General features: G+C 38.8%; 1 protein-coding gene across 1 annotated transcript in view; it reads left to right on the top strand.

Annotated features, from left to right (window-relative positions):
• stk26 (serine/threonine protein kinase 26) overlaps positions 1-23938 on the top strand; it is a 51504-nt gene extending 27566 nt beyond the window's left edge. Inside the window, exons 2-11 of the mRNA XM_015351429.2 lie at positions 1117-1347; positions 11429-11485; positions 11956-12064; positions 12158-12315; positions 14440-14625; positions 17192-17340; positions 18916-19015; positions 20732-20791; positions 20902-21038; positions 22191-23938. Coding sequence (XP_015206915.1) covers positions 1117-1347; positions 11429-11485; positions 11956-12064; positions 12158-12315; positions 14440-14625; positions 17192-17340; positions 18916-19015; positions 20732-20791; positions 20902-21038; positions 22191-22206 — 1203 coding nt within the window. The 3' untranslated portion in view covers positions 22207-23938. The remainder of the gene's footprint in view (positions 1-1116; positions 1348-11428; positions 11486-11955; positions 12065-12157; positions 12316-14439; positions 14626-17191; positions 17341-18915; positions 19016-20731; positions 20792-20901; positions 21039-22190) is intronic.
• The last annotated feature ends 58 nt before the right edge of the window (positions 23939-23996 follow it).

The raw sequence follows: 23996 nt of genomic DNA on the forward strand, positions 1-23996 counted from the left end.
AATATGATAATTTATGAAATTGCTATCCCCTGGTTCCTTTGGTGTCATTTTGATTTTGTATAAGCACAGGGTAGTGGTAGGGCAAGCAGAAAATGTAGACAGTGGAAACATTTTAATTTGGCACCCTCAAAGTGTACTGCCCACAGATGAATAATTGCTAAATATATAAAATGGAGAAATTTCTTCAACCCTTGCATTAACGCTTTCCAGTAGGGGTGGTTTGGACATGTTGTATTGTAACATCTGTATTGGTGTTATTAGTATAGTTGTCAATTGAAATGCCAAGTCTTGTGAGGCTCATTTAAGGATTGTGTAGCCCTTCATGTTATCAATGTGAAGTCAGAATTCAAGACAAATGAGGTAACATATAATAAGCATCATATGCATTTTTAAGAAAAGGAAACAAAATATGCAGTATCCTGAGCAGCTCTCCGTTTCTGGCTCAGATACAGTTTGACAGCTGTCCAGGTACTTTTGTGTCGATGAAGCAGTGAAGATGGAGTAACAGCTAAACAGTTTGTAAGCCTGTTTGGAGATCAGCATTCTTCCTCTGTTAGGAAAAGAGGGTTCTCTGTATCTTTAATTTGCATCCATCCGGTCTACTCAATCTAATTTCTATGCCAGCACTCAAGAAAATGAAACAGGTGCCTGATGCAATAGAATTATAGCTCCCATAATGACTGAAGTAGTTGTTAGTGAAAAATACTGTAAACTCCTGCCTGACCTCACCGTGTTCATATGACACGATAAACACGTCAAATGACTTGATGTTTTCCCCCAACCTTTTACAGTACCGTGTTTTCATTGAGTTCTGGGGCTGGCCGTGCGAGGTTTACTATATCTCCAGGTTTTTATCCTTGTACCCCTTTTTATTGCGCTTTGCCACATATCTAATAAAGTACAGTCCTTAAACAGGGTTTAGGAAAATGGAGCTCATGCAGCTGAAATCAATCATTCCTTTTTTTTTCTGAATGTTGTTTTTTTTTTGACAGGACTGCTGTCTTTTAACCATACCAATCCCATGTTACTCTAGTCACGTGTCTACCTAACATTACCCTGTGCCGTGCCACAGCAGCATTGGTCTCACATTGGTGCCACCTCTCTCTCTCTCACTAGAACACCCGGGCGGACCCTGAGGAACTCTTCACCAAGCTGGAGAGGATAGGAAAGGGCTCCTTTGGCGAAGTCTTCAAAGGCATTGATAACAGGACGCAGAATGTGGTCGCCATTAAAACCATCGACCTGGAAGAAGCAGAGGATGAAATTGAAGACATACAGCAGGAGATCACGGTCTTGAGCCAGTGCGACAGCCCGTATGTAACAAAGTACTATGGCTCTTACTTGAAGGTAGGTTTCTTGTCTTACCCTTGGAATAAGGTTGGTCATTAAAAATCCAATGACAGTGTTCAGAGTGCTTTGGTTGAATTCCTCTTTGAGTTGACATATTCAGTTTACTTAATGCCCACCCTGAACTTAATGGATAAAGCAGTTTCACTATTCTCTACCTGTGTAGTGGAGATGATGGCTTATGACAGCTGCCTTGCATCATCCAGGTGAAAGCCATACTTTAGTCTTGAATCAAGTGGATCTCCTGGTATATGTTAAGTGTTTGGCATCCTTTTGAATGAATAGTACTGTATTTAACATTGTGTGCATGCTTCTTAGTTTTCTGATGGGGGAATAGTTACTGATGTAAGTATGTGAAAAGTTGTTTTTAACCTCATTGTCCTACACCAGCTGACTCGCTACAGGTGTGTCAAAAGAAGACAATGGGATATTGTAACATTGTGTTGCATAACTAGGTGTGGAAGATTTAATAGGAATTCCTCTTAACACCTCTCATGCTCATGTTGAATGTAGCACTGTTGTTTAAATCTCCCAAATTCTGATGAGGGTTTTTTCACTTCTGACCTTCAGATCAAATAATTTTCACCCTGTGAAACCTAAAACAGGCTGGACATCCTGTTATTTCAGTGCAGATGAAGCCTTGCCATTTCACCCCCTAATCTGCCATTAATGATCAGTTCAGTAACTCTTTAATACATTTTTACTTTACTTTTTTAATATATTTACTTTTAGTTTTTACTAAAAGTAAAAAACATGTTTGAGCATTAGTAAAGAACACATCTACTTGTTTAGGTTTTGATTCATAATTGCCATTTAATTTTAAAATAAAAGATCTCAATCGGTAAAGAATGATCTCATCCACAGCACGGTCTCAAAGATGTCGCCTTTAATCTCTGGGAGTGCAGCAGAGTATCCCTGAATGGTAATTCGATTTGACTTGGGGGTGAAATATGCCTGTGCTTATACAGTGCCATCTTCAACAAGGAAAATGTTTTGCGTCCAGCAAATTGGATTTTGCAACTTTTGAAATTGTTTTTGGATTTGGATCAGAAGTTTTGCAATGTTTCCTTTGTTTAGGTGTGAGTATATGTTTGTCATGCTGAACCTTCTCAGTGTGTCATACTGCCTGTATTTCAAGGAAGTAAACTAGTCATGATTAATGCCTCTAGAATTTGCTTGTGCCCCAAATTGTTCAAAGTGAATTCTTGTGTTTTCTGTTGAAGTTTTACCCATGTTTTGTTTCTTAAATTGCAGACACTATGGTTAAATGTTTTGTGTATGGTGCCTTTCATGCCAAGACATCCTAGAAAGCACTTTACAAAAATGATAAATGCAGCTCAGAAGCACAGTACCGTTCAGATGCTACGAGTTACGCAAAAGTAGAATCTAATCAAGGTTTTAGTAATTATTTGAAAAGTGTGGGATTTCAGATTTTAGACAGTTGACGGGAAGCAAGTTTCTTCAGCTGACTGAAGTCAGCACATTGGAACAGCTAATATACTGTATGTGCATTTTCCAATCTTGTGAAAAGATCAGGGACAGAAGTCATAAGTGTTTTGTGCCTATTTTTAGTACATAGGTTAACAAATATCCAGTGGGCGGTGTTCTGCCATGTCGTAGTGTCCCAACTGGTCTTGTGTAGAAAAGCTCAAGCTGGAATTTCCAATTTCTGCGTGCGAATCGCCAAGCCGTGTTCTATAGGCGCACCCTTTACAAACTTCGCCTTTATGGCTTCTGAAAGGTGTGACGTCTGCTCTGTCGAGGTAGGGAGTTAGTAATAATTCCTCTGCTGAGGGCCTTGCAGTCTCCTGAAAGGTTGCCTCAGTTCTGGGGTAAAGGCACCTTTGTGTGCTCTGTGGCGCCATGCAGTGTTTATTCAGACGCCTTTATGAAACTGGGTTTTGGCAAAAGTGTCTTTCAACAGGGAGTGAATTACAAAGGTTTACAGTAAGGTCTTTTTACGGCAACATTAGCCTCTTTGTTGTGAACTGTTCAAGGGATGAGCGGTCAGTATGATGTGAGAGTTGTAACTCCGCAGGTTGGGTGGAGTTAATTATGCACGGTCTGGCTTTTTAACTGGCACAGTTGTTAGAGACTGATTCACTACTGCGAGACATGCTGTTTAAACAAACTGTCATAGAGAGGGATGTCTCACCCAGGTGTCTCTTCTGAATATTCATTTATAAACTAGATTAAATCATAGCGGGCAGCATGCTGGTATTGCTGCTTCACAGCGCTGAGGCCCCGAACGTCTGCAGTGCCACTTGTGGGAAATATGTACGTTCTCCCCTGTGTTCCATTTAACCAGATGATTTTAATTCCCCAAGTTTAGTGCTTTTTCATTCAAAACTCACAGGATTTACCCTGTATCCTGAGAAGTATTGGGTGAGCAGAGCCCAGCAAGAGAGAGAATGTTTTCACATGATGGTGTACTTAACACGATAACCTTCACACAGGGAGTAGAAACGAAAACAGCAGTATCCAGCTGATAATTCTTAATCTGGTGTGGTTGGTTTTAAAACTGGCCTTAACACAGTAAGCTTATTCTGTGAACGCAGCCAGTGTAATACAGTCTAGGGGTTTAGTGGCTGTCTTTCTTTAAGAGAAGCCTCAAAGTTAAATCACCTTCTGCAGCTATCAATTAATTTAAAATCCTGCCTTTTAGAAAATGAGTCGGCGTTTCTGATCAAGATCCATAAGGATTAATTCCCCTTCACAATTAATTGCCATTGATTTTGAGTTAGTAATGAGGTGATTAAATAGCCTGCTGTTTTTGTGCTTTTTTCTAGCAATGAATCATCCTAAGTTTTTGTCTTTAGATGCCACAATTAAAGTTTTCCATATTGTCATTATTGTGTTAAGAATAAGAAGAACACTTGGGATAGTAATGTTCATATCTGCTTGTATAGCTGTATGCAGAGTTGAGGTTTGTGTCTGAACAGGCAAGATGTGGAAAGTTTGGCCGTTATTTATAGCATGCTCTCAGCTTTGTGTCTTGTTTTCTGCTTGTTACCCTCCCACACTCTTCAGCACCTGCCATAAACTTAATCAGATGTTTTTTCTCTACCTCCTTTTCCATCAGGAGTGTTGTCTTTGTACTTCTCAACGAACTGCATTTAAGATGAAAGCTGGGACAGTTGTGTAATAAATGCAAATAAGACCTGAAAGGCTCATGCAAAGCACAAATCACTGATGTCTGCAGGTCCCAAGGCAGCTAAGATGCATCTGTTCCTCTGAACCTTTCAAGGTGGTGTTGAGAGCAAGTTTAGTGGAAGGATCTTGCACCTTTAAGAGTGGTTTTCTAGAAGTAAATTTGATCCCCTGTTCAAGACATTAATCAGTGACATTTTAAAGTCTGCTCCACATAAAGTAACTTATTCACATAATACAGATGGCAAACTTTATGAACACTTTATAGGCAAATGTAATTAGTTTTCATCTTTGTTACTGTGGCCTACAGGCACAACCTGGCCAGGAACAAGTCGAAATTAGGAAGCCGCAATGTCACCTGAAGAGAAGGAGATGGACATGGACATGTGTACTATAACAGAGAAAAGTTCACTGATGGAAAGGAGTCAGGTGGGGGCACAGGCTTCAGGCCTGTAGTTGTAACTTGTATGGGAGATGTTCAGTAATTGGACTCAGAAGTGGGAAGCTGATTCAGTGACTCAGACCCTCTACATCCAGCCAGTATGTGGTCCCCTGTCCAAATCTGTACAGACACCACAGGTGACTTCAAAATAAAAACCACAACACTCAGAGCAGGGCTTTCCCTGTTTGCAAACTCGCCCTGGTGTCCCCTTTCCCTGATGGTATCTGAGAGGCACTCTTATTTGTTTGCATTTGAATGGAGTCTGACATGAGTAGTTATAGTCGGACGTTCGCCCCTGGATTGCCCCGGGCTGTAACAGCAGAGAACTGCTTCCTATGTCTCCTTCCATCAAGGGCTTTAGAAACTAAAAATCTGTGCTTCTGCTTCTACTCAGTTCCTTTGGAGTTCATGTGCAACACAAGCCAGGGTGATTACCGACCTTCTACACAAGACTACACCCCACCCGCCCTCCTGTAACTCAGTAGGGTTAGGTTGGAGAAGGTAGAAGTTGTCTGGGATGTACTTGCCCTGGTATTTGCAGGGGACAAAAGCTGATCAAACATGACAAGGAATTCTCATCAAAAGAGCTTCACTTGTTTCTGCTTTTAAACAGTGAGCCGTAACATACTTTCTATGCTGAAAAAAAAACGAGTTACAGAACGGAAATGGCACCAGTTTAGTTTTATCACTAATGAAGATGCTTAGGGTTGCAGAAGGGAGAAAGACGGACAGCAAGAGAACAGAGAGGAGAGGTCTTGGTTTGTTATAGGCTCAATGTAGTGTTAGAGTGAAAGTTCAGGTTTTAGTACTGCACTACAAACAGAACAATGTAAATCGTAAAAAATGTTTCTTCACTCTAACGGCTTATTCTATTAATATACGTACTATATGCAGTTCTGTTCTACTTATGAACTGCAGTGTCTGGTGGTGCTACAGTACAACTTTAAATATGCATGAGAATTTTGAATCTATCCTGGACATCATGATGTGACATACTGTAGCAGCACATAATTGGAATGTCTTCATTGACAATTTTCTAGCAGTTGTGCTTAATTTCAGGAAGCATTTTTAGCAGGGAGACTAACTAGTCCAGCAGAACTGTCAACACTGGCTGCCTCGGGGAGGTAACTCCCTTGTAGTTATTCTGGGCATGTGGATTTAGGGCACCATTCCAACATTTCTCAAGGTGTTTGCTTTATGGAAGCTGTGAGCTGTGAACATGCCAGTGGAATTGACTGAAGGCATACTTAATGTGACCTTCCATTTCCTCTCCGAAAAACATAGGTTTTTCGACACATAGGTTACAAATTTGCCTCTCCGTAACTGTGAAAGTAAAAATACATCATTTATCTTCTGTATAGCTTTACCACATAAAGAGGAAACTTGATGGGTATAACTGTAGCTTTTGAGGTCTTTTCCTATTCCATGAGATGCCAGTGGTCAGTCCCCACCCCTCTTCCTTGGTTAAGTTTGTGAAGGTTGGTAAAGACTGAATGAATAAAGTGTGTTGCAAATAAAAGCAATGGGAGAATCCTGGGAACTTGTTTCCTAATCCGAAAAGACATGACTGGGCCTGTTTTATGTCAAATGAACCACAGCTTTGTTCTGCCACACGGGATCAAAACTATTCCGAATAAAAGGGGACTAACCGGCATGTTCCTGTAGATTGTCCTGTAATGAACCGAACATCCATGCATGTGTTTGTCCGTCCACAAAGCCAGGCTCTTTAAATTATCCTGTTCTGGAGCATTTGTTCTTGCAGATACACTGGGTTTTGTAAGGAAAAGACCTCACAGTGAGTCTCAGGCATGCTGTGTTCAAGTATTTCAGGAATACAATATGCTGAATAAACACATAAGAGGAAATGGGGAAGCAGGTTATAAATACTAAAAGCATTATTAAAAAGCAATTATATTAACATAACATGTTAACCTAGTATGCATGGGATCATTTTGATTTTGATAGATATTTGGTTATTTATAACAGCATAAAATCACCTTTCAGATAAACGAGTTCTAAGCATTTTAAAGGTAGTTTAAATACAGAAGAATTGTGCAGGCAAACCTTTTTTTTCTGTATTTGTTGACAGGTTAATTTAGCATGTAAATACCTAAGAACACAAGTGTTTAATTAACTTTGCTTTCCCAATAATTGTTTAACTAAACAGAAGTAAAATCATTTGAATAAGTTTCATTTTCTTCAGTGTACATTTCATGTCTTTTTTGAGAACCAAAACAAAAGTTAATCATTTTCAAAATAATGTTATGAAGTTTACCAGTGATTGTACACCTTCTGATTCGGTTAGAGAATAAAAACACGTTCCCACTTTTTGTTCACAAACGAATGATCCTGGAACAACGTAGAATGTGAGGCTATTTTGGGCATTGCATGCAAATAAGGGTCCATATAATTACATTATTGGTATTGTTGATATCTTTCAGACTAGGAAGTTCAAGGAAATAGTTAAACCTGTTCTGCTAGCAATAATAGAGCTGAGTTTAGCAAAAAGCTGTCAGGAGAAAAGTAGTGTAACAGTTTGTTAATTATTACTCTTCTAGGTGGGGCAAATGGATTCCTCTCATTTGTAGCCTGTAATATGTTGTTTCTTTTGTTTTAACTACCAATTTTGAATAAATTTCATTGTGTTATGTTTTAAATAATCCACCTTGAAAATGAATAGAGTACTGAACAGTGCCAGAGCTACAGTATAGCTTTATCTTTAATAATCCCATGACAGAACTTGACAAATGAAATGAGGATTAATTGGAGAGGCAGCTGTGTGAACATCAGAGATGTTTTCTTCCATTACAGTACAGTAATCCGCTCTACAAGTGGCTTTTTGATATTGTGCTGTAGTCCTACGTGCCAGTCATTTCCTTCCCTGTAGGCCTAGGGCTTTAAAATGAAACTTACCCTGTCACTATCATCTGCCTTATCAACCGCGATATATTTTTATAGTCAGTATGATGTAATCCAGGTAACATGTTCCAAAATAGCACTCAGCTTGGAACGTCTTGTACATACTGGAAATCAGAAAGTAAAGTCCAGGAGATGGGGGAGGAGAATGAAAGGAGATGAATGAAAAGGCTGCTGCTTCTTTTAGATGGAAGAAATGGAAGTTCTGAATATCATTTTATACCTACAGGCTTCTGTAACTGTGTATATGTCCTGTTAGTGTCCTGTTTTTTTTTACCACTTCAAAATGAGCTGATTTGGTGGTTCTTAGAAACATGGTGATGGAGGAACAGTGAGGGTGAACACTTGAAAGCACTGTGCGTTAAATACCGACATCATATTTTCAAAGATTTACACAGGTCTCACTTCAGATCTCATGGTTAATGCCCCTGTGAAACCCAGTGGATTCTTATCTCCACAGTCTGCAGTGTCCCTACCATACAAGGCAGTACCCATGATTCAGTCATCAAGCTCATCCGTCGGGGGCAGTACTGTGTGTAGAAGTGACAAAACGGCTTCTTCACGCCCTTGTTGTATGACCTCTTGTTTCTCTTCACTTTCACATATCATCATCATCATCATCATTCTGGAACATCTGAAAAGAAGGGGCATGTTATTTTATTAGGGCGAAGCAGTAGTGCGGTGGTTAGTTTTGCTGCCTCTCAGCGCTGGGGATCCTGGGTTCAATTCTGGACCTTTGATGCTATCTCTGTGGAGTTGGTATGTTCTTCCCATGTTCACGTATGTTTCCTCCAGGTGCTTCGGTTTCCTCCCACAGTCCAAAGACATACGGGTAGGTTAATTGGCCCTGGTGAGAGTATGTGTATGTGTTTGTGTCTGTTGGCCCTGTCTGGATTTGCGTCCTATCCAGGGTGAACCCTGTCTTGTGCCCGCTGCTTGCCAGGATAGGCTTCGGCTCTCCGGTGACCCTAAATTTGTGGAAGTTGTAAAAAAAAATGGAAGAATGGATGTTCCTTTATCATTCTCATTATTGTTGTTGCTTACGTCATTATTCTTATCGGTGTACTGGAAGTTGTCATTATTATAATTGTATGAGATCCACAGTGTTGTCCTTGTGTCCTGTCTGTTCCACCATTTCGAGTCGGGTCATAGACCCTGACTCGCCTCTAGTTTAAATGGAGCCTTACCTGTCCATCAAGAGAAGCTGGGGGACAAGCCTAAGGGTACTTAACCTGGCAGTCATGTTGCTTTAGTTTTTGTCTATTTATTTAGTATAACTCAGTCTGTGTGTGGTTATACCGCTGGAGTTTCTTGTTCCAGTTATATTTAAAGACTTTTAGAAGGTAATGTACGGGAAAGCTAGTTTGGCTAGTTTTTCGGTCATCAGTGTTATCCTTTTCTTTTGTAAATATTTGCCTTTTACCATGAGCACCATGATAAATGGACACTGGTTTTGCACTTTATTTTTGTATCTGACCTATTTTTGTGACTTCTGTAACCACCCCTGGAGTGACAGTCAGGTGGTTTAGTCACAGTTCATCTCCTCCATTTTTGTTTCTGTGCTGTCTGGTGATCCATTTAATTTAGGCTGATGTTCAGGAATGACAGAGGTGGGACCAGGGTACGTGTCCGTTTTGGGGAGAAAAAAAACTATCGGATTTAATTCCCTGTTTTCTTCATTCTGGGGTGTTTTAATCTTTTTTTTTTCTTGTGTATCAGTTCAACCGTACCGTGGTGGTGTCACAGTAGACATCTTGACTCTAGTCACTGTAGAGTCATGTGTCAGCCTCTACAGCAGGTGATGAGACAATGAAGAGGCTGACTCGGGAGGAAGTATTCTGTGGTCAGAGTGGTTACAGCTGGCAGTAGAATACAGTACAGGAGCATGCTGAGAACCTCCTGCAAGAGCCTGCTGCACAAACAACAATAAAAACCTTGTTTAGAACATAAACAAACGGGGCCAGATCACCTTCTCCTTTGTAACCATTCCTCTTATAATTAGCAAAATCCCATCAGTTTTTTGCCATTTTGCATGTGTCATTAGGGTTTTCACCTTTAGCGTGTATTTTGAACAATTGAGGCTATAAATCTAGTTCTTGAATGGGTTTGTCACGGTCACCAAGAGATCAGGTTATACCTGTGTACCTGTGTTGCACAGTGTTGGGAACATTGGTTTATGCATAGTGAACATGTGGGGCATTAGTTTGCTTTCTCTGCACAACACATATCAGCTGGTTTTCTAAGTTTTTTTTTGTTTGTTTTACCATCCATAAGATCTAATAAAAATTCAGGCAGATAACTTTGCTTTTACAATTTTTTTGTTTTTTTGTTCAGTTTGCCCCAAAGAAACAATATTGAACATTGAAATTTATACAGCACGACCTACTCTTTCAATGTATGGGATCACATTTAACAGTCAGTTTCATTTTGATCTTGTTCCTGTACTAGGCATTTCATTATCAGTCTCAAACAGAAAACAGTGTATATTTCCATGTTCTGCAAAATGCTTACATGGTGAATAAGTATTTATATGAACAGTAGATAAAAAGAAATAAACTTTTTATGATGAGCAAGACCCCAGGACATGTGAATTAGTACAGTGTCCATAAGTTCTGTTCACTGCCTATTGATTCATTGATATTTGCTTTCTGTTTTGTCATCAAGACTTCTGTAAATGTAGTTCCTTCTGTGATTTAACTTGGTTTTGACCACAGAAAATGCATCAAGATTTGTTAGGACCTTGTCTTGCAGTGCATACCTGTACATAGAGAAACCCACTGCTCTTTACTGTAGCTACTGAGATACAAAACCTCAGTTGTAGAGATGCTTTCTGGTATGCTCACAGAAGATCTTTTCTGGTCTTTTAAAAACTAGTGATGTATCTCTCAAAGTTAAAATATAGGGTTTTGACTCTAACCAGGTCTCACAAAGCAAGAAAACTATTTTTGATAACTAGACCCCTGAAACCTTGTTGAATTCCCATACCTAACTCATAACTCAGTCATCATAATCATGACTGAATCATGATTTCATAGCCAAAGATTCTGTAGTAATAAGCAGAACGTAAGAGATATAGTAATCTTACAACATATTCTGATTTAACTGGGTCTGCTGCAATGCATGTCTTTCACAGCATTATTCCATTATTAATTATTTGTTTTTACCATAAAAGAAAGTCTTAATTTTTAAGATCCACCTTTTGTCCTGTTAACAAGCATAGACATTTTTGTTTTTGTTTATTAATTTAAATCCCTTCTTTGGCATTTGTTTCCTTCAAACGATAGCATACCATGTGTTATTTTTGACTGCTTGCTCAGTCTACAAATATGGCACTATGATACTGCCTTTCATACTCATATCTCCGTCCTTCGTAACCTCTCTCTGTTCCTCTTCAGGCAGGAGCATTGTGTTCAGTCTGCCTTTAAGGGTAGTTATGCATCTTTACAAGAAAATACACTTCACTCCAGCTCCTGTGTAGTAATTTCATGAAGAGTGCGTTTTTCGTGGTATGGCTGGTTTCTGCAGCTATATTCTGTATTTTTTTTAAAACCATTTTATCTTTTTTGCATCTAGGCCACTAAGCTTTGGATCATCATGGAATACTTAGGGGGAGGATCTGCACTTGATTTGGTAAGATTCATATTTCTGACTACTGTTTGATAAACACCACCACCTTCCTACAAAGAAAAAGATATGTTACAGCAGCAGTAATATATACAATATATGGTTTTATTCAAAAGGTCCTTACCAAGATTTAATAGATGAGCTGCTAATGCTGACTCACTGAAAACAGGACTTCTTATTAAAAAGGAAGATCATCAAAAGGATTGTCAGCATGGGAGAGACACTAGAAGTCAGTAGATAAGTTGGGACTAGTTCAACTCCTGGTGACAGGCCCTTTATCTTTATGACTGGAGTCTAGTGTTGATCTAGTCAAGATAAATATTTCAGTTTGCTGCTTCTGTTTTTCTTCTGTTGTTCCCAGTTTCTGTTTTTTAAACGTAAGAGTCCTTTCACTTGCGAAAGAGGAGCGCAGATCGTGCTGCGGCTGGTTCTTTTCAGGAAAGTTCTTCTTGTAAACGTTGTGCCTTGCCCCACAGTTGCGAGCAGGGCCTTTTGATGAGTTCCAGATTGCCACCATGCTGAAGGAGATTCTTAAAGGCCTTGACTATCTGCATTCAGAGAAGAAGATTCACCGAGATATCAAAGGTTTGCAGAAAGAGACGCCGTTTAAAAACACTTCTGCCGTGACTGACTTGTGCATTATGAGGCTAATTGAGGTCTTGTTGTTTGCACTCCTAGCGGCCAATGTGTTACTGTCCGAGCAGGGAGATGTGAAGCTGGCAGATTTTGGGGTGGCTGGCCAGCTGACGGACACCCAGATAAAGAGAGAGACATTTGTGGGGACGCCTTTCTGGATGGCCCCCGAGGTCATACAACAGTCTGCATACGACTCAAAAGTAAGCATTATTCTTTTCCGTTCTCACATGTGTCAGAATTTTACTTTTGCTTAATTATGGCTTTCTTGTTCACAGTTCCTGGCTCAGACTGGCAAATGTTTTCTATTGGGTTGTTGTTCTTAGAAGGCAGGAAATCCAGTGACAGTCCCTGTGTCTGCAGCTGTACTAATTATTGTGGTATGATGAATTGACACAAAGATTCCTGGAATCTTCCATTATCTTGCACAGAACACAGTGTGTACCTGTTCAGCTCTTCCAAGAAAACTGCCTGCAAAAGTGGGGACCAGCTGTTTTTTAAGTGAAAGGATTAATATTATAAAGAATTCTCAGTTCAAGGGAACAGCCCACCTTCTCTGCCCCCTGATATCCATTGACAGAATTTACATTTACAGTGACAACCTGGGGGTACCCATTTGCACAAAAGAGTATTTCTCTAGAGCACGTAGGTAAGTAGGCGAGTAAAGTACCTTGCATAAGGGTGCCCCAGCGTTGTCCCATGTGGGATTTAACCTCCAGAGCCCTAACCACTACTCCACACTGCTGCCATGTTACCTCAGGGGAGGCGAAGACCAGCAAGTTGCATCCTCGGGGAGTTAGTAAGCAGCGGTGTGGTCCATAGTGAAGAGCTGAGCTCATCTGCCCTTGGAATTTGACTCGCATTATCGCAGCCCACTCCTGCAGATGCCCAGTCAGTTCTTGTCAAAGGCAGTTTGTGTTTAAATCTCCTACCTGCAGGCTGTAAGGCACTTGAGGTTCTGGCCTACACATCTGCCTTGCTTCAGGAACTCTGTGAACTTCATAAACTGGTTACTTTAAAGAAAGCATAATTTAACTTACTGGTACATCACATACTGTAAGATTGAAAAATCTCTGCTCTTTCTGTTCTAATTGAGATAATCTTCAAACACAGAAGCAGATTCATTGCCTGTGTTGATCTACAGACAGCAGCTGCACACTTTCAGAAAGTAAAACGTGTGCATAATTTAGAGGTTGTTTTACAACAGAAGATGATCATCCTGTTGATTTTACCACACACAATTGGGAGCAAAGGAGTTTGAAAAATTGTGACTACCAAAAAAAAAAATAAAACGAGGGAGAATCCATCTGGATCTGGAGAGAAGACGTTACTATGTCTCGGAGAGAGGCATCCCTGAGGCCCGATTATTACTCTGTTAACCCAGAGAGTGTGAATGAGACGGATGGTATGAGGGTTTCAGGTTGAAATAAGAGATGAGCAGGCAGCTGTGTCAGAGCCTGTTTCCACACACAGCCACTCAACTGGAAGGGAGCACAGAGGCAAAGATCTCCTCTCCATGCCGAAGTGCCTTGCCACAAAGTACCTGATTGTATTTCACACTGTCATCAAAGCTCATCTTCGTCAGCTTTTTTCATATTACTATTAATAGAAGTCGTCAACATTAATCGATGTTCTATGTGATAACTGATACAGTCTGCGGTCAAAGTTTAATTTCTTGCAAGAACAAGAATGCTGTTTGTCAGTCTAATAGATCAGTAGGGTTAAGAAAACGTGCATTGTCCGTATATGGAATTAGAGTTCCATTGTTGAAGTCCCAATGCTTTTTGTCCTAGCTTTGCTACTGTGTTTTAGGAATATTGTTTGGTGGAAATTCGAAAATCTGTCTGTTCCTCTTAATGTGAATGTTCCTCTTAATTTTCTAGCCATTGTCAAGAATAACTTGTGAATGCACTAATCTGCACTAACAGACCCACTGCACTAATTCATCAGTACTTGTGGTATGGTCATAAAGAGGAGGTGGTTATTTAAAGGTGTTAGGGATTCAAAAGTAAGAATTTGGCATTTCCAACCTTTTAACCTGTTATGTTTGTTCTTAACTACAGAACAGAGTGAATGATGTAAATTGTTTCAAGTGCTTTAAGCAGTGGAAGGCTGCCATAAAATAATAATTTGTAGTTACTTATAGTCTCCACCTCTCCTAAATTATGATTATTCAGTTTATGAAAAGATGACATCTTTAATTTAAAACAGCGTTTGATGCCCCATGCTCTGTAAGTGACACATTACCACAAAGTCTGGTTTGTGTCCTGGAGGCTTCTCTTTACTGCACAGTGCTGTAACAGGGTGTTAACTTGTCTCTTCCACAGGCAGATATCTGGTCTTTGGGAATAACAGCCATTGAGCTGGCTAAGGGAGAGCCCCCCAACTCGGACATGCACCCCATGCGAGTGCTGTTTCTCATACCCAAGAACAACCCGCCAACACTCACTGGAGACTTCAGCAAGGCATTCAAAGAGTTTATCGACTCCTGTCTGAATAAGGATCCTGCTTTTGTAAGTATAAAAGAATGAAGTCTCCGAGCTGTGCTAAGTGAAGGTGGTTTTTACTGTGCAGAGAAGTGTTTTGTGCAAAATTTAGAGGCAAGACTAAAATAAATGAAAGGTTCATGGTTCTAAGTTCAGTGATCTGTTGAGCAAAAAGACAAGTCGAGAAAACAGCCTGATTTCTTCTTGTTTGCAAAATCTTATCATCCATCCAGCATCGGTAAATCACTCATTCCTGTTAAGTCACAACAGTCCAGAGCCCTACCAGGAACCACAGGGCTCAAGGCAGGACAGCAACCTGGACAGGCCACCAGTCTGTTTCGGGGCTCACACGAATGCAATTTACAGACCCCAGTTCTATAGGGACCTGGAGACACCTGGAGAGCTCCCCCAAAAATATATCATAGTCTGGATTCAAACACAGGACTTGGAAGTATTATATGGAACGGCAACATGAACTAATAAGATCCTGAAGTGTGATTCATGCTGGACATATTTAAAACACTTTTCTTCAGATCTGTTCTACGTCAGCGAAGTCGGCACTTTCTGATTTTGAAACTCATTCCGCTGTATATGCAGTGTTAAACACGAGTGAGGATAGGAAAGTGTACTGTTCTCCTGTAGGTAGCAGCACAAAAGCCTTAACAGGTGCAGGAGGGTGCCCAGCTCTGATGGAATCTGCTGGTTTATACTGCTACAAGATAGTGTGGAAGGCAAAGTTCATATATAAAACAGGAATTTTCATGTGGCCAAAAACACAAGCAAAATTAAAAGTTTTTCCACTTTCACACTGAGCTATAACTAAAATACAACTTTGTATAATGACAAAAGAATGAATAGCCTGTCCTTCAACCTCAACCAATAGGCCAAAGTGCAGTGTGTAATTGCACACGTGAGTAGATTTGGCAGTCCAAAAGAAGGGAAATTAAAGTCTTGATCCTTGGCAGGATCAGGCTGGTGATAAAGAGAATGTGCAAATAAACAAGACACAAAATTCCTCTCTCGGCACAGCTGGATCAATTTCAGGTTGTCTGAAGTGCAGGACAAATTACACGTGTGAATAAAACAAAATGTCAACTATTGTTTTAAGTCTTCTTGCCAATCTTGAAATGTATTCAAAACAAGGCGGAGGGTGACATAAGCAACGTCTGGTTTCTGTGCAAGAATTGGCTGTCATGCTGTGGAATCTTGTCGTTTTGTGTAACTATCGGCCATCTGTTGCCACACCACTCCCATGTCATAAAGATTTTATAAATGAGATTCATTAGAAGATAATACATATGGATAATTAATACTAGAGCCTTTTATGCCAAAAAAAGATGACGATGGTGATGTGCAAATAAAGCCTGTTTGGTTTGAAAGTATTATAAACTTTAGTGTGTTTAATATGTATATAAAGTACATAAAATAAAAACATTTTTTGAAAATACCAATAGATTGCAACACTGTCTCAAGATGTCCAAAAGTGTGGGGCAAATTGGAAATCCTTCAATTTGCTTCACTTCACTATGGCTTTGGCCTAAATACAATTGCTTACATTTTACCTACTTCAGCAAAATGCTGACTGGTGCTGGGTCTGATTTTAACTGAATTGTCATGATTTGACTGCACAGTCAAGAGATGTTAATTACTCCCCCCTGGTGGTTTACTGGGACTACTGTAGCAATACAGGCATTAATATCACACAGCATTAATGGAGGGTTTTGCAGTTTTTGATCCTCCTTCCAGTCCCACAAACCCAGCAGCCTTCACTGTATGAGTCGGAAAGACTTTGTCCTTCTATTCCTGGTGGCCGTCTCAAGCACGGCTTGTGTACCATGTACATGTTGCTGTTGCTCTGCCACCTGGTGGACGCCTTAATGAACTGCAGAACAAAGTTGTTAGTTCTTGAGTTCAGAGGTTGCCTAGAAAGTAATGACCCACATTTATTTAAAAAAAGAGAGAAGTCTCACAGGAAAGCAATAAAAGTGCTTTTCTTTAATCCATTTGGATGGACAAAGTGGAGCAGTTCTTCCATCTTATTTATTTGGATCAAGTAAATATGTTAAAATATTGGTACAAAATCTGAGGAAGTCGTTCATGGGGTATTTCGGAGTTAAAAATCGCACCATGCCTCTTGCCAAGAAAGACTGAAACTGGTTGGAAGGCTGACGTAAACAGAGATTCCTCTTTTGTGAAATTAAGGTTGATGTCTAGTAATTATTCTTAAGGTCCCCAAAAGCTATTCTCTTAACGTGCTTTCGTGTTTGGAAACGGAAGCATCAGCCATTGAGTTGAGACTGCAGAATCAGGCAATTAGCTTGTTAAAGTGCTGTAGTGGTCACTGGGCATTCACAGGGTGAGGAGTCATTACTCCAACTAGTCTGCTTTTCTTATGCTGTGTAAGTGACTGTTAGTGCAATGTGGTATGTTTTTTTTTTATTTCAGCTTAATTCTGTGCGGCACTGTTTGTCAAAAGGAGCACTTTTTTTTTGATAATGCCACAAACTTCCCCAGCAAGTACAGTTTGTCATTTCACAGCAGCGCAAAGGTGACAACAGAACTGAAGAGCCTTCTTTTTCCCCCCCCTCCCCAGCGACCCACCGCAAGGGAGCTCCTGAAGCACAAGTTCATTGTTAAAAACGCGAAGAAGACTTCCTACCTGACGGAGCTGATCGACAGGTACAAGAGGTGGAAGGCTGAGGGTCACAGTGATGACGATTCCAGTTCTGACGACTCGGACTCGTAAGTAGGAACCATTGTAAGCTGTTTGCAAGTCTAGCTTCTATAAAGTCTTCATATGAGAGATTTCCTTTTGTCTTAAGTATTTATTTTAATTGGATTCCAGACTCCCATCCTATTTTCTTGCTACTTTGCAGTAATGTATTTTTTGCCTTGGCCCATTAAAGAATTAGATTTCAGCACTATCACACAAATGTCGCACACTATGTAAACTTTTCTGATACTGTTCATCTATTTAATGCTTGTCAGTTAGTACTCGGAAGTTTGGAAAAAAATCACTGGCACGCTTTAATTTTTCTTAGAGATGCTCACAAAACACCTTTGTAGAGAAGGAGTTTTTAAACAGATATCGCATGAAGATGTGGCCTGTCGTGAAAGGTTTGAATTATTTCTGTAAGTTGTCCAGCCCCGTTTCCTGCATGTGTAATAATGTTGTTCTCAAATAAGAAATTCTGAAAATTGGCCACTATCCCCCCCCACCTCAAAATGTATGTGGTTTGTGAAGTGTATAAAAAAAAGTAACCAACTTTAGTGCATTATTTATATTTTTCTTTACCACACATTTCTCTTTCTGCGTTTTAATGTAATGGATGTACTGTGTTTGTGACCACACATAAAGTTGGATGAAATCATCAGTGTTAACCTTGGGTCTATTTCAGTACCCTTCCTGCTTCTGTTTTTGGGCTTGTGTATAATGGCAAATATCATCAGAGAGCACAGGCTCTGTTTTCTCTTCATTTCGTACCATTTGACCTTGAATGCATCTTCACAAGCAACACAGAGCTTTTAATGCAGCTTCACAAGCTGCAGAGTTTAAAAACCAGCAAGCAAAAGTGAATTTATAGCTTTCATTAATTCAATTCACTCATTCATTAACTCACTGAATTTATAACCCCTTTGGCACAGAAATCAATTGTTGATTACTTGTCAGGTGAAGCTGAAACCTTCTTAAGAGCAACCAGATATTCTGCTATATCTATTTTTTTTTGTTTTGTTCTCAAGAACCGGTATATTTTCCAGTAATCAGCTTTCTTGCATTGGAAATCTTTACTCACCTTTCAAACCAGTCAGGTTTCTCGATCATGGCAATTAATTTGCCCCAGACTTTCAACACAAAAAATGACACTCCTTTCTGACCTGTATTCAGCTCATTTAAATGAAAAGTGTGTGAATCACAGGAGTCTGGATAAATATTCAAAGCAACCTGTGGACTGGATTGTATCGTTTCTTATATTTGTACTTTTCAGTGTAGCTCAAGCAAAATGAGTAAATGCTCTTGACAACCATGCTTTACTTTAGTTATGGAGTAACCATAGAGTCATTTAGTTACGGAGATGTTTAGTATTATGGGCACTCTCAATTTCATTGCATGGTACACTTACAACTATAACCAGAAGTCATGAGTCATGAAAAAGAAATGTGTTTAGAAATCTCAAGTGAAGAATCAATTTTACAATCAGTTTTTGATTTTCTTTCCATCTAAATGTTGTCTCGGAGATTTACTTCAGCGCATATCTTGGTTAACCAAAGGGAAGTTAAAGGCATCTGTAGAACAAACACATTTATTGAATTCAACAGGGAATCAAGCAACAAAGAGAATGACCGCTCACAGCCAGAGTGGTCTTTCACAACTGTCCGAAAGAAGCCGGATTCCAAGAAGAATTTGCAAAATGGAACGGTGAGTCCCTTCACACCAAAATCTTTTACAATGCCCCTGTCTCTGCACATTAAGCAAGGTGCTATCAGTATTTCCATACAGACTCAAAGATCTCTGTCATTATATAAGAAATTGCCGTTCAGATAATGTCTTGAACTATAACAGTTGCAGGGAAAAGTTTTCCAGTGCCATCCTGATTTTGTAAATATTTTGTGCAGTGAAAGACCTTCTCTTCCATCCTTTATATGTGATAACAAGGTTCTGAATACTTGGTCATTAAAGATCCTCTGACACAGCTCATAAGAATAAGGGTGTTAAAGGGGAACTTGAGTTCCCATATCTCAGACCGGTTATTAAATTTTGCTAACAAAGTAAATTAACATTATAGAAAAAAAATCCCATGAAGTGCGACGTAATGTGGCCCTTCCTGCTCACTAGTCATGACTAATGTAATGCGATGTACGAGCAGATTAAAACTGGTTGTGCAACAGACATTTCACTGCAGAAATATTCCAACATTATGTGCATGCAACAAGAAAGTAGTATTTGTTGGCAAAACAGTCTTGACATCAAGAGCAATATTTCTATCGGATTAAAAGGGATGTATTCACAAGCCGTCTTGCTTACAATATAATAGGGCTGGAGGTCTTGTTGCCTCGCTCTGAATAGCGCAATATGACGTCACACATAACTGGAAATTTCATCTATTTTGTTTAGTTTGTGATGGGGATTTTATGAGTTACAGTGCGATTTAAATTTTATTGTAGTTTGATTCAGTTAGTGAGCAATTTCCCAACTACTCCACATTATGTGCTATGTATCCAGTGGGGTTATTGATGCAATATGGATGCCACACAGCCATGTGGGAGCTATACTTCAGGGCTGGGTGAAGTGGGTTTGCTCCTATATTTCCGGAGTGATATCCTTGGCTGTTGGGTTGGGGTATTTATACTTGAAGATGCACTTCATTTTGGAGTGATGCTGACAATCTAAACCTGATCTATAAAATTTAAGAAGCTGTATGAGTGCTCATGCACAAATAACATACAATGCAAAATAGGGTAAATTTTAGTAAGTTGTTTTGAAATTGAAAACAAATATACAATTGTGTGTTCGTAATGTAATCTTTGTCTAGGAAGCTCTGGTGATCTAAACCTAACTTGCTGTCCAATTTAATGACCTAAAGAAACATCCCAAGGATAAAAGTACTGTAAATGACCTCATCTTTAAAGACCTGAAACACCTTATGGGATACAAGTGCCTTGAAGTCAAAAATTGTCTGTTTAATGTTTTACAGCTTAATACATTTTATAAATGGCTAGTATTCATTTGTGGGTCTGTGGTGTACATTATTTTAAACCAAAGGTAACCATAAAGCTTGTGTAAATCTGTAACACTAAAATCACAGAATGCACTTTCATGCTAGTGGCATGTCAGAATTAAGACCATGTGCTTTGCATGACCTGGTTTTATAACCTTCATTTCAGTCATCCCATCCTCCTCAATGTTTATGTGGATCTCAGTGTTAGAAAGCTTTTCTTCTACTCTCATGTACATAGCCATAGGACAAACACTTCAGGATGTCCTTCTTTACACTGAGCAGATAGATGAAGGCCTCACCCTGAAGAGATAAACTGAACTGTTAGCAGTCAGAGTGCTTTTAAGATTGAAGGTTGAAAGATTTGACAATCCTACTGTGGCTGAAAGCTAATGTCCCTTTTTTTTTGCCTACTTCAGGATCAAGACCTGAAGAAATCAGCAAGTTTGTCTTCAGTTATTACTCCCCTATTTATGGAGGTGAGGTATTGCTCAAAATGTTTTGAAAAGCTTGTGACGTTTTGAATGTATTCTCCAAAACAAAATCTTTTAAAAACAAAAACCTTCATTTTTATTTCGTGCTTCTATAGCTCAAGCTTCAACATCGGGATAGTGCTGCTAAGAAAAATGCGATTGATGAGCTGGAGAAGAGCATTAAAATGGCAGAAGAGGCATGTCCAGGAATCACAGACAAAATGGTGAAGGCAATCATAGACAGGTTTCAGAAGTAAGTGAAAGACTAGTTTTGAGTGAAATCTTAATAAGCTCTGTTTAAGGCTAGTCTCTTGAATGTTTCATCCAAATGAAGCTTTAACAAGAGTTGTAGGTGTCTCAGTTTTTTTTAAATCTTAAATTATGTAGTGTCGCTACACTATTGTGTGTTTATGCAGTTTTTAAATCCAGGAAGATATAATGTACTTATATACTTAGCAGTTCCAATATTTGCTGTGAAAAATTTCACAGCTTTCCGTTCATCCAGACAGTTGAGTAGTTTAGTAACATCAATAATGAAAGTAGTCATTTAAAAGTTATGCCACTTGAACTACAGAGTTGGGTAACAAAGATGAACCTGTATCCAGGAATGCTGCATACAGCTTGAAAGATCTCCAATTGCTATATGGAGTCATTACAAAAGCACTTGGAGGTGAAAACTACAAGCTTTGATATATGTTGAAATGCAACTGGAAAAACATGTCAGAAAGACACACAGACTCACAGCATGAATGTAGGCTAGGTATTATGGAATGTTTCGATTCTGATATCCAGATTACAAAATTCTAGAATTCGCTTGTAATCTGTTAAATTTCTCTCACATATTTGTTATATAATGTTTTATAGTAAGCAAATAAGTTAAAAATATATTAAAGTTGTAATGTAACAGTTACTCCAAGAGTTGGTGAAATATCTTCATAAATGCACTACAGAACAATGAACTAACTGACAGGTAATGTAGTTCTTAGCTATTATTTTTTATTTGTTGTGTTAAGGAAATTTATGATTTAACAAAAGTCAAATGTTTTCTTATCAGGTTAGGTTTTCTTTTTGAGGTTTTTCTATTGGAGGTAACAAGGGATATCTATTCCAATTTTCTTTTGTTTAATTTTCTTTATTGATTTTATTTAATGCTATTGACATTCGTTTTAACTGCAAATAGCCCATGCAGTTAAAACTAATAAACTTCTAGGAATAAGGCCTGGGACCTGAATTTGTTGTTTATTTGATATTCTGTTTAATCGTTACATTGAGCTACAGGTCAGTCATTTTATTTCTGCTCAGTGGACAAGTGACCATGTAGAAACAAGACTGTGTCCCTGTTTTACAGTCAGGCACATTCTATTTGGTCCTCTTGGTTAAAACCTTTTTTTTTCTTTTTTTCCAGATTTTCTGCAAGTTAATCATATTGTGGGAATTGTTCTGAAATGCGCAAAATGAATTAGCTGGACACAGACCACCACCTGACAGGACTCCCTTCCTGTGCCCTTTTACACTCTGGAGATACTATTGTTTCTAAGGCTGACTTTCATTATCTCATCATCAGCTATATCGTGGGCAGAAAAGGACTAATCCATGTATATTTGTAAATATTGTAGGGATAAGAATTCAAGCACACTTTTTTTATTTCAGCATTTTAGTTGTTTTTTTTTAATTCATTTTAAAAGCCTCAGGTGCACAGCGAGGCGGGTGAGTGCTTTTCAATCAGAAGATGCTTGGGGTGTTGCGCACTGTATCTTAAGTCTTGGGTTTTAATGTAAGATAAACATCATTTAAAAATGTTGAAATACTATTCTGCTGCTGAGCGTAAGGCATCTTACCAGTATTTGTTGTTTTAGCTAGATATTGTCCTTTTGTTTCTAAAAAGTCTTATTCACTACCATAGGATACATTATTTAAGTGCAGAAAATGGTGACAAAATTATCCTTGTAAGCAGGTAGTGTTGTTAACATTACCTAGAAAACTGTGCCTCCACCACAGATGAGTGCTAATTAAGGAGGTCCAGCATGTGCTGTAATCTTGTAACCTGCTGTACAAAAAGATTATATATAACGATGTACATCTAGTTTATCTTTCAAAATACCTCATAAACTTCCATAGTAAGCAAAGGTATCCATTAACAAAGGTCTGAGAGTGGCGAATGTTGAGGTTTCTTAGACTTGATTTTAATAGAACATGCACCTTGGTTTCTGTAACAGATGCCACACAAAAGACAATTTCTCTCATCGCCTTAAGCCTTAAAAAAGATCAGTTAGGATTCATTTTAAATCCCTGTTTAGTCAGCTTTCTCAGATTCCAATCAAAAAACATTTATTTTCATAATAAGAAGGTGCTTGTCTCTGAAGCTGCCGATGATTCAGTTTTAAAGGGGCAAGACTTTGATGCAACGTATTACAAGTATGATTAGGGGGTGTTTGCTTTAGAAATATATGTAGACTTTATTTTTAGGGTACGTATGGCCAGTACAGCCCCTATCTTGTTTAAAAACCTGCATTTACCAGTAATAGTCATGGAAATGTTTTTTGCTGGACAAACTTCAGATACAAAAGCAGGAGCAAAATAGGAAGGCTTTTCTTTTCTTCTGTGTGGCTTGTTATCACACAACATGTGTGATGTATTTTATAATGTATGAAAGAAAGAATCTGCCAAGTCTTTAAGCATGATACTTCTGAAAATATTACTACTGGAAGGTGCCATCCCAGTTTCACAGTTGATATTATCCTAGGTGGCGAACATTTGAGAAATGCCAACCTGACATCCACTGGTGCCTAAAGAAAATGTATTGAACTTTTAATTCCTCTATTTTATTGTAATAGTCATTTATTTCTTTACTTGCTTTTTTAAGTACTTCTAAGTGATACGTAAATATTGCCAGACTGTTTGAATTTTTTTGAAAGCAATAATATTTGGATATAATAAAATATTTTTATAATGATGTACAAACAACAAGCAGACACAAAAGGAAATGGAATTTTTGTAAATAGCATTGATCTGAGCTTTATAAAGGAACTGTATTTGGTTGAACTGCAGAAAAAAGAGAACTGTAAAACTTATCTTGTAGACTCGCTAGTCCTGTAAATCTGTTTTAAAGCTAATTTTGGTTTGGGGTTTTAAGAATAAATATTTAAATCATGACTGTTTGAAGGGCAATTTTTCTTCGCTGTATGGAGATAATCTTTTCAGACTGTGCAGG

Source organism: Lepisosteus oculatus, chromosome 8 (assembly GCF_040954835.1).
Source record: "Lepisosteus oculatus isolate fLepOcu1 chromosome 8, fLepOcu1.hap2, whole genome shotgun sequence".
NCBI classification, from domain to species: Eukaryota; Metazoa; Chordata; class Actinopteri; order Semionotiformes; family Lepisosteidae; genus Lepisosteus; species Lepisosteus oculatus.